Source organism: Coptis chinensis, chromosome 2, assembly GCF_015680905.1.
Source record: "Coptis chinensis isolate HL-2020 chromosome 2, ASM1568090v1, whole genome shotgun sequence".
In the NCBI taxonomy this organism is placed as follows: Eukaryota; Viridiplantae; Streptophyta; class Magnoliopsida; order Ranunculales; family Ranunculaceae; genus Coptis; species Coptis chinensis.
Window position 1 is genome coordinate 55,893,638 of NC_141457.1, and position 16,821 is coordinate 55,910,458.

General features: G+C 36.5%; 1 protein-coding gene across 1 annotated transcript; it reads right to left on the reverse strand.

Moving 5' to 3' along the window:
• Positions 1 to 2,554: 2,554 nt before the first annotated feature.
• On the reverse strand, positions 2,555 to 7,796 carry LOC147516715 (NEP1-interacting protein 1-like). The gene is made up of 5 exons (XM_086594617.1): positions 7,329 to 7,796; positions 6,940 to 7,100; positions 3,917 to 3,988; positions 3,646 to 3,813; positions 2,555 to 2,777 (listed from the first exon to the last, which is right to left on the reverse strand). The coding sequence occupies exons 1-5, from the start codon at positions 7,408 to 7,410 to the stop codon at positions 2,640 to 2,642; spliced, it is 621 nt and encodes a 206-aa protein (XP_086450743.1). The 5' UTR covers positions 7,411 to 7,796; the 3' UTR covers positions 2,555 to 2,639.
• Between the last annotated feature and the right edge of the window lie 9,025 nt (positions 7,797 to 16,821).

The following is a 16,821-nucleotide window of genomic DNA, read 5'->3' on the forward strand; positions in this document are numbered from 1 at the left end:
TTGAGAAACTAATACAAGTTGGGGTCTACCATAACCTAAAATATATTTTTTTAAAAAAAGTGGTAACCTTTTGATTTAGACTTTTTAACTGATAAAATTGCTTTCTCTAGATTTTACAATTGTTCATATGTAAAATTGATTTTGTGGGTATGTATATCAATTGAAAATCCTCACGAGGCTGTATGTAACTAGTATTTTACGGGTAATTTAAAGGTTTAAGGCCTTGTTGTATATGGTAAATGCATCCGCGATGCCTGTGAAAGTAAGTTTGTTTAATATTTAATTAGTATTGTTAAGATGTGAACACTTCTCCAGTAGACCACATATTTGCTAAGAGACTAGCAAAATGCTAGTTAGGGGTTGTGATAAGTGCTCAAAAATAAGGATTTAAGTCCCCAATTATGTGTATGTTAGTCTCCACTTTATATTTAAATATAGAGTCTAATATGATGTAATTATAGTTTTTGTAGGTCAAAGAACCTAAAAGCGAAATATGGAGGGAAAAGAAGTCAAACAAGTCGAGAATGAGCCATTTGGAAATTACAACTAAAGGCCAAGGACAAAAACATCTTATTTGTCTCTAAAAGTGCCAACTCTAATGGGACTCTAAGAGAGGATAATTACTGATCGAGTTAGAGGAGTTTTGGAAGTGATCTCATAACCTTAATTCCGAATTCATGAGAAGAGGTGATCAACTTGGAAAAGAATTCAAAGTTTTAGAAGAATTATGAAACAGAAGCTGCAACGTGGAAAATAGCATGTAAGGCAAAGTGGACTACATCTGATTTTTGTACAACCAATTTCAACTTCTCTGGGATTGCTTCTAGAAATATTCCAGAGAGTTTGACACCGAATAAATGTATCATTTGCATCTTTATCCAGACGAACGAATAAGCCAATATATAAGTCACAAAACCCTAGTTTTACTCATCTAAGAGGTATTGTTTTTGTATCTTATATCTAGAATTATGACATAAGAAAGTTCAGACCTTTTTCACCATTATCATCAATAAAGATTATTCCTTTTATATTGTGTTCGTAGCATAGTATGAGGAGCTAATCTCTCTTCTCTTGAGAGGGGGATTAATCTTTTTCTTATGTTTTAGTTTAATTATTCTTCTATAATGTTTTAGTGTAAATCCCCAATTAAGTTTCTTCTTATTCATCATTGATCTAACACTCCTAGTGGAGGTTAGGAGGTCTTAGGATAATTCATGATTGTGTAGAGCAAAATATTACAATCTCTAAATTCTTTTATTCTAGTTTTTAGTGTTCTAGTGTGATGATTGGATTCTTTATGATGACGTACACCTCAAATTAGTTGTATGCATGGTTAATGCTACATGTGAATTTTCTACAGCACCTAGAGTTATATATTGAATGCCACTTAAAACACAATTTGATTAAATAGAATATATCATTGGAGATTGAAGAAGTATTCGATAGAAAAGTAGAGAACACGTTGAAAGCCACATATTATCATCATGGTTATGAGCATAAGGTTTGCAAGTATGGTGAGTTTCTATTGGTGATTTTACTAAGCATGATACGTAGATCTATTAGACTAATTCTAAGATTTTGTTTGATTTATCTCTCCCAAGATATTTTTTCTCTTGATTCATATTCATCTGTTTAGTGTTTACGTACAGTTTAAATCTCACATCAAATCAACCACATATTAATTAGTACTTAGCCACATCTTTTACTTACATCATTATAGTAATTCAGAGTAGGATATTCTATTACTACCAATTCATAATTTATAGTAGGATTGATACTTTGTTTGTCACTATACTAATCAATATTTAATAGACTAAATAAGATTTGCAGAAGAAAAACATAAAACAAACAATGACATCACAAATAATTACATATTTTATGTAATTTATTTCACTTGCTGACTAAATATTGGTTTTTCGTTTTTGATTGTTTTTCCCCTTGTAGGGTATACTTTGTTCTTCTTGACGAAAGAATAAGTCGATTACTCTACTCAAGCCCCACTGCAATGCAGTATACTAGTAATCATGAGTTTGTTTACGTGTTTTTGTAATATATGTCTCTAGAACCCTTCCCTTTATGTATAACTTGCCTTTGACGATAATTTAGTGGTCAAGCCACATGGTGAGCCACAAGGTGAATTTGAGGAAAAAGACCAAATAATAGTTACCAATATTTGTTTAGGTTCGTGGACTATAGCAAATGCAAATAGTAAAATTTCACCGCCACTCCATTGAACCCACAATATATCACTATGCTAGATGGATGATTATCATGTTGTCGGTCTATTATCCTATCAACCAAAATCTAAAAGATAAATTAAGTTTTGAAACAACTATTGTGCAACTATTGACACAGAAGGTAGTATTCAAACATGCATGTGTAGACTCAAGGTTCATTTTCAGGTGTCTGTTCTAGTATATATTATATTCCCATTGAAGTGCTACATATTTTAAGGGTCCCATAGGTAAATTTCAACAAAAAAAAACGATAAAAATTAAAATTAAAATTAAAAAAAATTAAAAGTAACACTTCTGAAAAATGTAGTCATTTTCAATGAAAATATATTTTTTTTCTTTGATAATTTACCAAAGTAAAGCCTTATACATGATTTTCGCCACGAAGTCTAGACTCTAGAGTAGTTAAATTTTAGCGTATATAACATTTTCTCTGCAGATAGGGCAAGATCCTTGTATCACTAACCATCCATCTATACAATGCAAATGAAAGAAGTGTCTGCAATTTGGGAGCCTCCTTGCAATGTCACCTTCGTTGAAATCCTATCAATAGAAAACCAAACATAAATTCACCAGCGTCAAAATTATCAGGTATAATGACGGAGCCATGTACAGGCCAGTAGAGCGCCCCCCCTCTTGTGACAAGAAAAAAATTAGTAAGACTTTGTATATTTTTGTAGGCCCATCTAGATATATTTTTTCTAAACAACCTATACATATTTTTATTAAATTTCTAATAATTTTCTAATAAGTTATTGATTATTATTTTTTTCTATAAATTGCATCCTTTACTTATCTACTCAAAATACAACAAATTCCTTGAACTCCCCGTGAGCAAGATCATGAGCATCTCCAATTGACCATTCTACTTATCTACTCAAAATTACATGACTTAAAACCATAAGAAATCTTACTAATATAAACTACAACATATACTAATATGTTGATTATATATTTTGTTACTGCTGATTTTCTATTAATTTGCCTACTTGTCGTCACTAGTCACTTTGCGCTAAGCCCCTAGAAGAAATTTCTGGCTCCGCCACTGCTGCTATACATTACATACTATTTATTTTTTTAATTACATACTTGATTATACGCTAATGAAAATTGAATGGAGGTATAGAACATCTTTCTCTTCTTGCAACAAAACATTTTTGTTGATATATTACAAGAAGAATTTTCCGAATATATTGATTGTAAAGCATACTACCTAGCTTTCCGTGCAATGGTGCAAAGAGTATGTATTCCTACATGGCTACATGGATTCTACACAAAATAGTTCTTCAATGTAAAAGTGTTTAAATTTACTAAAATACTAAAGCTTACTTGTATACATTAATGAGTTAAGTCAGCTAGGCACAATGCCGGTAAATGTAAAGTTCAATGGTCCCAAAGTTCAATTGTTTACCTGTAGGCAAATTGAACAACAAATCTTTCCACCACATTGATCCATATCTTTGCTTCCTAAGAACTTGAAGTCAGGTAGCTTCTTTATGCAATTTGGCGAGATTCCTTTGGTGCCATCGACATCAAAGATGTCAGAACTTTCTAGGTAACTTGTCTCAAACGCCCCAGTCTGAAATTCAATCAGATCATTGTTTTCAATCATATGTTAATTCTTCTAAAGGTTCAATGAAACATATTAAACGTTCAGGTTCAGGTGAACAAAATTGACTTACTTGCCATTGATATGCCTGAAGCATGGCCTCCCTAAATAATTTCCCATTCACTAAACTACCAAAATTTGCAATCTGTATTCAAAACAAACAACGCGTGTATTCAAAATGGGGGAGTTTGTATGAATTGAGGGTTAGAGATTAAAATTCCGGGTTAACTAGTATTACCCCCACTAGATGAGCCAATTAGGATTTCCCCTTCACTAGGCGGGGAAATTAGAGTCTTTCCCTAAGTATACAAAAAAAAAAAATTCAATTTGAATTGACCGTGTTTTTTTTTGTGTGTATTTGGGAGGAGATTCTAATTTTCCATCTAGAAGGAGGGTCCTAATTGGCTTATCTAGTAGGGCTAATACTGGTTAACCCTAAAATTCCTAATAACAGTTTAAAATTCCTAATAAAAGTTCAAAATTTGCATAAAACAACTCAAAGTACAAGATTATGCCATGCATGCAATGATGCAACTCACAAGGTGGCCAATTGGCCATGCCTGTTTATGGCTTATGAGGTCATCTTTAGCTCATTTTTGTACCTCGTTGTTTCATATCTCACTTCCCTGACTGACGTCACACCATGCAAATATGCCATATCCCAAGAAATTCTATTGGCGGAAACTTGAATTGAGGATGCAGAGGGCCGGTCAATATATAAATTTTTGACTCGACCTTTTCTGTTTCTTTTTGAGTTGTAGTCAGGGCCGAAAATATTGACTAATATATCGGTGATATGTATCGGTTTTTGGGTACCTAATATCGATATATTATGATATATCAGATAGATATATTGTTACAATTTTAATTTGAACCCTTTATCGATATATATCGTTGACTTCATTGTTTTGACCAATCTTTGACCAATTTTTATTAATATATTTGATATTTTATATATATATATATCAATTTATATTGGTGATATTTCCTATATTTCAACGTACAAAATAAAATTTTGACCAGTCAACAAAAAGATATATATCAACCGATATATCAATATATCCGATGTATATCAATTTTTGAGAGTCCGATATATCATCCCACATCGAAATATTAGGCTGGCCTATTTGTGGCCAACACGATGTAACATCCTTCTCTTACCAGACAAAATGACATAAGCATACAATTATTATTATTATCTTATCAGACAAGACAAAGACTTTGGAGATTAAAATTATAGGTGTTTATGGGTTGGTTCTGGTTCGGTTCTTATTGATTTTAGTTTCGGTTCTATTTTTAATGGTTCCTATCGGATTCGAGTCTTTCAGTTTTTTCTTATATTTAGAAAACCCGGATCCATACCCATTAATTAAGTCGGTTCCGGTTTGAATTTCAGTTCTTTCTCGGATTATACATTATTATTGCTAAAATTACTTTTTTACTTGTGTAATCGATATTAAAGCTGGTTTTTAGTGGACGATAATAATATTTGCCACCGATATTTTTGTCCTCTCAAAGGAAGTAATAGTCCTAAATTCAATAGCTTTTCAAAGTTTTCTAAAAACTTTTAAGTATATCTAATAAATTGTATGTACACGTGTATTTTAAGAACACATGTACATTATACTATTCTACTATTCGTACCTGCATCATATATATATATATATATAATAAATACATATATCACAATTATATCGTTAGTTAGCATTGCACGTATTTATTATCCTATATATACATATGTAATATATTAAGCATGTACACGCGTATTAGTTAATATATATAGTGTATTAGCTAACTCATAATATACGTGTGGATGTTGACATTATTATTAACATTTATAATACACGTGTTTAATGTAATATTATAAAAACATGCATTTAATAACACACATTAACTATTATGCTATATATATTTAGTAGACTTTTACCCCTAACAAACAAAAACTATATATTATAATGTTTTGATTTGTCTTTATTTAGTGTAATATAATACTAAACTTTATATATCAAAATCATAATAATCGGTTCCGATTTCGATTCGGGTATCCATCAGTTTTTTACTATTCGGTTTTAACGGTTCCGATTCTTTATCGGTTCGGTTCTTAAAGACCCACTTTTAATAGGTCTAATATTTTAGGACCCAGACCCGTTATAAACTGTTCCGGTTCTAGTTCCGGTTCAATTTCGGATAATTGGTACCCATACACACCACCGCACCCCTAATTAAAATGACATAAGCATATAATAATAATTATTATTATTATTTTTTGGGGTAACCATAAATGTACAACTAACCTATGTATTGTTTGCTCTGCGTGTCATTCCTTAATATGTAGTAGATCATTTTTTTCAGGTTAACTAGATTACCCCCAACTACATGTCTACATGAACCAATTAGGATGTGCCACCCACTAGATTGGAAATATACATATTCAAGTCAATTTTGTTGTGTGTAATGGGGGGAATAATTTCTAATCTAGTGGGAGTAAATCCTAATTGACTCATCTAGTGGGAGAGTAATCCTACTTAACTTACTTTTTTTTTTTAAGTTAATATGAGAAAGTCCACAAGTTCGGAGTTAAATTTGAGACCATAAGTAATATGAGAAATACTAGCAAGTTGCCCACTTCTGAGTTGCATGCACCCCACCTCAATAGAAAATATATGTAACACAAACTGTGTTACCTATGTTGAGATTCTCTGACCTCATTTTACGTCGGAGATGTGAGGTGGAGATGTGAGGTGCAAATACCGTGCAACTCCATCAGGGGTAGTTTATAGCGCTCCTCAACAACGAACAGTCTGTGTGGGTTTTAAGGGGTATCATTTTTGTCAAACAAGTACTCCAAGATTGTTGAATTTTTAAGACAAATTTCAGACCCATATATGGGTGCAACTCTTAGTGTGGCTGTTTCTTCACATTTTAAATTTCAACTATGAAACTTAGGTATTTAAGGGCCGTCTACTTTCAATCGAAAAAAAAGGGTCGTCTACTCATCTTTAATGCATAAGAGCTAGCAAAGTTAACACAAGTATCAATTTAACAACCTTTCTTTCTCAACAAAAAGTTTTAAAAAAATTTAAAAAATTAGCTAACCTTTGCTAAGTAGTCATCATTAACGGCATTAAGTAACGATTTAAAGAGCTCAAGGCCCACAATAGCACCAATTCCCGCACCAGTTCCAGCACCACGAAAAAACCCAGCTTCTATAGTTCGGCCTGTAATGGCTCCAGCAATTGCCCCCACAAAAGCCCCACCTTCAAAAGCATGCATATTCAATTATGAGACCATAACAAGATATCAAACTTTTACACAAACTAAACGTTCCAACCGCTGGTGTAATTGAGCTGAACCAAGCGCAGCCTAGATTTTTCTCCGGCCTGCTTGTTTGAGCAGTGTCCCAAGTCCCAACACATATATGGGCTAGTTAAGTAGTCAAGTACGTGTTTGAGTTAAGAGTTGAAGGATTTTGCAATGGAACCTACCCAGAACAAAATTGCAAGTGAGCCAAGCAAAAACAGACTTCTTAAACACTTTTAGGACAAAACCAAGACCAAAATAGTCCATCTCTTCAAAAACCCACCAAGAAAATGTCTTCCTAGACTTCCAGAATCACCTTGACGCCAAAACTGCTCAAAACATACAAGAAATAGAAGAAAATCGTAAAGAATTACAGAGGGGAGAGAAAAATGTAATGAAGAAAACTAGCTACGCTAGTGTGAGAGAAATCAAGGAGAATTAAAAGAAGGAAAGCACAAGGAGCATTTAAGAGAGGCTAAGAGGCCGGGCTACACACATATACAAGGAGTGAAGGAGAGCACGCACATGACAAAAACTGCGAAGAATGGAATATAATTATCTGGCCTGGATAGATGCAATAGTGCAAAGTCTAAATGCATGCAAGTTGCTGTCCAAACCATACAAATGGACCTAAAACCAGGTGCTGAACAGCTCTGGTAACTGCTACTGAGGGCAGATAGCTTTTGTGATATTTTATGAGCATGTTTCTTAATTATAGCAACTTGTTTCTTCAATCTCACTAGCTTAAACGTACTCCGTAATTTTTTTTTCGATAAGTACGTACACCATAAATGAGTTCTTATTTCTTTGCATGATTATATGCAACAGCATTTTCCTCTAATCCTCTTCATTATCTGCTTTCAACTAGCTTGTATGTTGTGTATATAAGGCAATTCATAGATGTAATATGCATGTTCAACAAGCTAAGTGCCGCATTATTTGTATCATATGAATAAAAGTAAAATCAAAGTATTCTTTTAGAAAATATCTAGGATACCTGGCCTGGATGCATTAGTGCCAAGTCTAAATGCATGTAAGTTAGTGTCCAAAACATGCAACTGGGGGGCATTAGTTCCAAGTCTAAATGCATGTAAGTTAGTGTTCAAAACATGCAACTGGCTGGACCTAAAACCAGGTGCTGAGCATCTGCCCTGGTAACTGCAACTGTGGGCTGAATGCTTTTGTGATATTTTATGAGCATGTCTCTTAATCACAGCAACTTGTTTCTTCACTGTCATTTAAACGTACACCATAAATGACTTCTTAATTCTTTGTATGTTTTAGATATACAACACCATTTTCTATTCATTATCATCTGCTCTTCCATTTGCATGTTGTGTATGTATCTATATCTATATAACAAAGAAGAAAGGTGCTGTGGGGCCGCAGGCCTCCATCCTAGGGTCCAAAAAGCTTCTCAAGTTTCATCCTGCTTCTGACATGGCGAATCTAAATGTTTCTAAGGTGTAGGTGGGTTAATAGTGTGGAACAAGAGTGTATTATTATTGAAGTCAACAAATACGGTTGGGCTTTTTCAGTCGGGCTTCGGTTGGGCTAGGGGAGTGTCCTAGGACACAGGCAAAATATAGCATAAAACAATTCATAGATGTATGTAATATGCATATTCAACAACAACAAGTGTGTGGCGCATTATTTGTATCATATGGATAAAAGTAAAATCAAATTACTTTTCTAGAAAATATCTAGCTAATCATGATATAGCCAGGTCACCTACCTCCGGTAACTCAACCGAATGCCTTGGGTTGATTTGTTGCGGTGGTGGTGGTATGTATGGGTGGGTCGTTTGTGTGTGTGGGTTGTGGCCAGTTGTCGTAGGTTGTGGGTGGCAATGTTTTGAAAACTGAACCAGTATTCGAACCAATTTTTTGTTGAAATGGTTCAACTATGGTTCGACTCGGTCAGACCGATTGATACTTAGTTTAATTATCAAAAAATTTAATAAATTATATAATTACAAAAATGAAATAAATAAATACATGTTTCAATTCAGTATTAATTGATATTATAAATCAAAATGGAAGTATTCTACAAGAAAAACATAATAGCATGTTGGTTTGGAGCTTAGACTACCTTGTGTTTTAGGTTCAACTCCACGTACACATTATCAATTTGTCAAAAAAAAAATTATAATATAGGCACCGGTTTGGTTTTTTTCAGTTTAAAGCTGAACCGATTCCCTGGTTCAACTCTGGCTTAGCTTAGACCGAGGGTCCAACCAAAAGTTCCGGTTTTCACTAACCCAAGCCGAAAATTTACCGGCCACTCCGGTTTTCTAAACACTGTGGTGGGTGGGTGGGTGGGTTTTGGGGTTGTTAACGGTACAATACCATCGCAACCATTGTGTCGTATTGCCGTCTGAAGAAGACAACAAATCAACCTTTTTTTTTTTTTTTTTTTTTTTTTTTTTTTTTTTTTTTTTTTTTTTTTTTTTTTTTTTTAAGTTGAAATTGATAACGAGTATTACAAATAATTAGAACAGACGTACAACAAGCTGTGCGCAAAGAATATATAACAAATCCTACATTTCTAAAAACTCGTTAGGACCAGCTGTCATAATGTTACTATTCATAACTTTCTGAAGTCTCTTGAAGAGCTCAATAAACTGTTGTCCCAAGAACCCAAAAGTGTCAAAACTGAACGAAATAAAGCAATGCTGGTTAGCCTTAGAAGCTATTTCTCATGCTTCTCCATCTCCCACCTCAAAGTCCTCATTCCCCAACCCTACCAACGGAGAGACTCCAATTACATCAATACATGCATGTTTTCCTCTTACCAACTGTAAATAAAGACATCAATCTGCAGGCTGAAGTGTTGATATGCCTCATTCGGATTAGTGAGAAAGTTAACAGGAGTCTCTTTCATCACTTGTATTCCAGCCCTCCAAAATGCATCACATAAAATGTCTCTAACATAATCATGTCGGTATTTAAAACTGAGAAAATGTTTACAATGTGATGCATGTGGTCCCCAAAAGCATATAGTCTACTATTTTTACATACAAGGCAAAGACCACCAACAAAGTAGAGAGGGACCATAAGACAGTAACGGAGAATGGCACGATATATATACTACTCCACTTGTGACATGTGTTATCCAAGAATAGCAAGTAGAAAAGCTTTTGCAAGTTCTGACTGCAAGCACCCAATGACTGCTTTCTGACGAGCTAGTAGATAACGTACTGAAACGTACTGCGATCTCTCTCAAGACCAACAACAATCTTACCGTAGAAAGCTTCCGCCAAAACATTTTGTTGTTTTGAGGGGTCGGTGACATTCACAGCGCACCAGAGAATTAAGGTCAAAATCGGGTAGACAGAGATGCAATGCACTGTTAACATCATTAAGAATCTCACTCATAGGCACCAGGCCACAACACCTAAGAATGTATTCTAAAGTATAAAAGTCTGAAGATGAGAGGCAACAAAAGTAAATGCCAAGACATCTGTGGCACAATAGATACCTAACCCACCAAGACATAATGGAAGTGTCACTAAAGGGCATTGTAAATCACCGAAACTAGGACCATTAGAAACTATAATACCTTGAAGAACTTAACAATGTGGAGATGCCGATCAAAAGTTTTAGCTGCCTCTCTAAAAAAAATGATGGTGGACAAGTATATATGAATCACAAAGACCAACTTAGAGACACGCACCAACACAATCTCATAAGCTAGAGCGTTAACCCACACTATGGATCCTCCAATACAGTTAAACTGTCGATCAAAGTCATAGCATTTTCAACATGCTTGCGAGCAAGGGCCATGACAAAGGATGAATCAATGCTGACTGCCCATCCAAGCAACCTGACTCCCTATTGAGGATATCTAACGCCCGTATTTAAGATACGTATTTATTTATTTATTTATTAATTTATTTATTTATTTAAAATTCACTGGATTGGATTTGAAATATGTGGGCCTGATTTATGGGCTCGAGTCTGTATTGGGCTTAGGTTTCAAACCCAGATATATATTCATATTGTTCTGGAGAATAGGGTTCTTAGAAAAAAAATAAAAAATAAAAATGGAGGCTGAGATAGAAGCTCGTTGGCTAGAGCGTTGGAGCGCGACGATTCGAACTAGGAGGAATTCTTCGAGCTGTTAATTAAGGTGAGTAGTTAGTTTTTCTACTTCACGTATAACGAGCTTGACCTTAATGTTCAATGTTTTCACTCATTTTTCTTGTTAAGCTCTTCCTCGTCGTTTGTCGTTATTGTTAAACTATGTTGAAAACTTTGAAATCGACATTTAACTGTTGAAGTTTGATTGGGCCTGTTAATGGCGCCGCGAGCCCAAGATAAAGGGAATTTGTCCCCGCCTTTGCCTTATTGTTGTTTGAACTTTTCTGTTGCGGTGGGTTTGTATTGGTTGATGTCGGGTCAAATGCTTGATGATTGGTTATCGACGGTGGTGTGGGTGCTGTTGGAAGACTCGAAGAAGTCGTTAATGGAGGCGCCAGCCCATAGAAATCGTCCATGTATACTGCTTGAACTTTTAAGTACATTTAATATGTTGTGTGTTGGTTGGATGATGTTGGGTGGTTGTGGGTAAGTGTTGGGTAGGTGGTATTGACGTGGGTTTGAAGGATGTCAAAGCTTGAAGGAAATGTTAATGGCGGCATGCCCAGACATCCTCCAGTAAACTAATTCAAACTGTTTTTGGTTGATTTTGTTGGTTGATTGATAATGGGTTGAAGTGGGGTAGTGTAGGGTGTGTGAGGCTGTCGGATGGGGCTGTCGGAGGTTGTAGAAGCCATTAATGGCGGCCAGAAATTTCCCAGATCTAGTTTTGGTGAAGATGGGGAATTCAAGAATTGAAGTTTTCACTTTTGTTAAAGTGGTTGTTTCCCCTGATCATTTTCAGTTAGGTTGGGAATTTTGAGGGTGGTTGATTAGTGGTGGCTGGCGGTGGAGGAAGAGAGCTGGTGAGGGAGATGACCGGCTGGGCTTGGGATTTGGGCCAAAGCCTTTTGGTTTTGTTAGTTGGGCCGGATTCATTCCTATTGTTTTGGGCCTAAACATGAGTTAGTGGTTGGGCCAGATTCTATTATTTAGTTTTGGGCCAGTTCAGTTTAAAGTTTTTGGGCCGGTTTCAGTTCAATTTTTGGGCCGAACCCATTTGTGTTTTGGGCTAATTCAGTTTAAGTTTTTGGGCCAGTTTCTAATATTGTTTGGGGCCAGTCTATAGGACTTAATAGAGATCCAAATGGGTCTTTCAACATTTAGACTTTTGGGTTCTAAGGTTTTGGGTTTGGGCTTGGCTAGTTGGGTCTGAACCATTTTCCTTAGTCATGAGCCATGCACTTTTGCCCTTAGCCATAACCATGGCTATGACCCTGAACCTGTTAAACATGGAAACGACAATTTGACTTTGACAATGACGTGTTGATTTTGACTTTGACCGTTGACCGTTGACTGTTGACCGTTGACTATGGAATGTTGACTTTTTCCAGTTTTTTACATATTTAAGAATATGGACAAATGTAGTAATAAAAATGTTGTCGAAAATTGTATAACTTTGTTTGTCATTATCTAATTAAGATTGACGTGAGTAGTATGTAAAGAATATAAGTATTGGCACGTAACACGAGGGGAATTCTTATAAGACATGTGATTTGGACTTGAATAATTATTCGCGATATTTGGACTTAAGTTGTTCTTTCTTTTAAAGTCGTTTCATTTTGATATTTGGTGGAATGGACTTATAGTTTGAGTATTTATATTGTGCACAAATGGAAATAATGCGTGCCTTTGATGGTGACTTGAGTTCACATAAATATATTGAACGAATACATTTCATGATTAATTATTATTATGAGTTGCTACTTAAATGAATTGTAGTATGTATGAAGGCTTGAGATATTCCATATGGTGTAGTGCAATATATGATTTGGCACGTGAAATAATAAGTTTCGAGATTTGATATAGAGATACTTGGATATCGTGCAATGAATAGTATTGGCACGTGATGATGTGTATTGTATTATAACGAGAAACGTTAGCTTCAGTACAATTAAGTATACTGGCATGGGATAGAATAAGAATTATTCTAAGATATATATGTATGACACTTGAATAAATTACGTAACAAAAATCCTGGAACCTAGCTACCACAACTCATGTGATTGGCCCATGTGAAGGGCGTATGTGATATGATTGGCCCTTCGGGCGTTTCAGTGAATCTGAATGGCCCTTCTGGCATAAGTAATGTGATTGGCCCTTCTGGCGTAGCCAAAAGGTGGCTTGATTATTCCGTTCGCAAAATTAGAACGAGACGCGCAATATTTTATGCCGAATAGTGGCAGTACTTATGGCTTTCGTGTGAGGGTTACCTGGTGTGCGGCATCCCGCTCAGGGTAGTTACGCATTGAGTGGTTCATTATGTAAAGGGAGGCATGTGGATGTACATGTTCGGCGTTGGGAAGCGATTGTGGTAGCCAGGGAAACTAGGTAAGACATAGTTACGACGTGACTTTAGGGACACGCAAAGAAAGCCTTAATTAATATAATTATGGTAATATGTTGATTAATGATATATCTTTAAATAGATGATTGTATATGGTTTTGCAGAAGGGTGGGTCAAACTAATTATTTGTGCAGAGATGACCCACTCTGTAATGGAGCATGAAATGCGGTAAGTATAGAATATGCTTGGCTGGTTATTAGTTTAGTTAAAACCTAAGGCGCCTCGTGGAGGAACTAAATGCCTTTTTATTATGTGTATGGTTTGTTGTGTGGTTAGTGGGAAGTTAAGGCGCCTCAGTGGAGGAACTACCTACCTTACTTATTGTAGTTAAGAATGTTGTATTAGTTGTTGGAAGTTAAGGCGCCTCGGGGGAGGAACTAATTGCCTTATGGATTGTGTATGTATATGTATAAATATATGTTGTATTTTAGAGCTACTCATACCAGCATTTTTATAATGCTGACCCGATTTGCATGTTTGCTTATCGGGTGTGTTCATTAAATGAACATAGTTGATAAGTCTTGACAGGTTTAGTGTTGAAGAAGGTTGGTTGCTACTTGTGGTTTACGTTAGCGTTGCATTTCAGGATATGTTTTGTTTTTCCTTGAGGTGATATAGATTTTCAGTCTAGACAATGTTTTTTGTATTTTCATTTGTAATTTTAAATAAAGAGTTATTGAAAAGAGATTTGTAACTTAATCTTATTTGTGAATTTTTGTAATGAAGAGGACTTTTGTTTAATTGAAATTTTTATTGGTTTTTAATTATCCGCATATTTAAACTGTTTATGGGTTTCTGGAAGTGGAGAGTGCGTCACACCTCGAAAATCGAAGAGTCGGGAACAAATATTGTTTTTCCGAATTCTGTCGAAATTCGGGGTGTGACAGGATAGGATAAATCTGAAGGAAAGAGACTGGGAGTGGAGCGACGCGGATCCATTGATGGCCAAAATATCTCAATTTTAGCCACATTAAGAACCAATCCATAAGAAAGTCTTTTTTCCTAGACCACATGCAAAGTTGTTGCCACCTGTTATGTATCCCTAATAAGAGTCTCATCGTTTAAGTACTAAGCCAGTAACAATAACTGACAACTGGACTGGATATGTAGAATCAAAGGAGGCAACACCAGTACAAAGAGAAAGGACCCAAAGGGTCGCCTTACTAGACCCCAGTAGCATACCATATGTAATCATCCCCCAAGCTAGTATAACCTCGCAGGTTTACAATACAAATACTCGAGCCAAGGGGTAATAGTTGGGCATCCGATATGAACCTCTCTTAATATGGTAATCCGATCAACCATGTTAAAAGCATTATGAAAATCTACAAGCAGCATAGAAAGAGAGGTACTGTCACTGTTAACGTACATGTACCATGGGATTGATAGGGTGCAGAATCGCCTTTGCTCCACCAGGAACACGTACCGACCCCATCCTATAGGTACCCTACCACATCTTTGGAAATTCTGATCCGATCCTTTTATTGCAATCTTGGAGACAAGACGACACCAAAACATGCCCACAGCTATAGGACGAATGTTACTATCTAGCTTAAGAAGTGAAGTAAGGGATGCACTTGCTATGAATTCCGCTAATAGCAGCCGAGGAGTTTTATAGGTTGTTAGATGCTATGAATGCCATTAGCGCACACACATTTCTTCAACCTGCAAAACCACCAAAATCGCACACACATTTCTTCTAATTCCTCTTCTTTTTATTCTCTTTTCTCTCAACCAACCACCAAAATCCCACGCACCTTATTTTTTATTCTATTTCTTCACTTCTTTTCTTTTTCTTTTTTGCTTCCTTTTCTCTTCCTTTCTAAAGCCTCAGTTGAAAGTCGGTTTTCACCGCACTTCGTAATTTTTTAATACTAGAAAACCCACTCGTGTGTGAGCATCCAAGAGAGGATCCATGTATGTAGTCTTAAAAAGGTTGGGTCTTGTGGCTGGTTATTCTCATGATATCTTTTTTCGGGTAAAATCCCTCATTGTATTACAGTGAGTGTTCCGAAAAAGGTTGACAAGGATGAACCTATATGAGATGGAGAACCCAACTCCCTCGGGGGTGGTGGGCAACATGAGTGCTGCTGAGAGCACAGTACCAGTCAAGAGCTATGCAGAAGCTACGAAGAAAAACCCTCTGCCACAGGTGGTGATGAATGATCTCTCACCTCCAGAACAGATGGGTGACTACCCCTCCATCACCATCACACCCTCCGCCTATGAAAAAGGATTGGAGTACTGTAGACACTGCCTCATTGGTCGTATTGACTTGGTGAAGATGTCGCTTGAGAAGGTCAGAAGACTGGCAAAGGAAAAATGGAATCCATCTGGGGAGTGGCTTATCACGCCAATTGGGAAAGGCTTCCTCTTCCTTCGCTTCTCAAATGCAGATGACATGAATAGAGTATGGGCTCAGGGGGCCTAGAATTTTGACGAGGTCCCTCTCCGTCTAAGTCAATGGAGTCCTAATTTCAATCCAGAATTGCAAAGACAATCACATGCTTTGGTTTGGATTCGTCTGCCGGGACTTGGACAAGAATTCTGGGTGCCGGAAACGCTGCTCTCTATTGCACGAGGAGTTGGTTACCTAATGCAAATAGACGAGAAAACATTGCGTAGAGAGTATGGGTATTATGCAAGCATTCTGGTGGACGTCGATCTGTCGAAGCCGTTACCGGATTAGATATATGTAAAAACGCCTCACTATAACTTTTGGCAAACAGTGGAAGTGGGCAAGTTGCCTAAGATGTGCAATCACTGTAAAATTGTCGGGCACCTTGTAACGGAATGTAAGAAGCTTAAGAGGGCCATGAGTGCAGGCGGGAAGACTGTGGTCACAGACTCGACCCCTCCCCCTCCTCCCACAGACGTCTCTCTTCCCAAGAGGAAAGGGGACACAGGCACAGGCAGGAACACAGGGAAACTAGTTCGGAGGTCTGGAAAGTCAAGCAAGGTAGTACCTCAGGAATGGCTAATGGACCGGTGGTAAATAACAGTTTTGAGGTCTTGAACACAATCAGTGAAGAGGTGGAAGGGGCTGTCAAAGAGGTTTTCTTTGACGCTACAGAGCCGCAAGTGGCAAATGATATTGTGGATGTGGATAAGGAGGTCTCCTCGGATTCTTTGGCTATGGTGTTACATGATATGAGTGATAACCTTATCATTCCATCAGATCGGCAGAAAGGA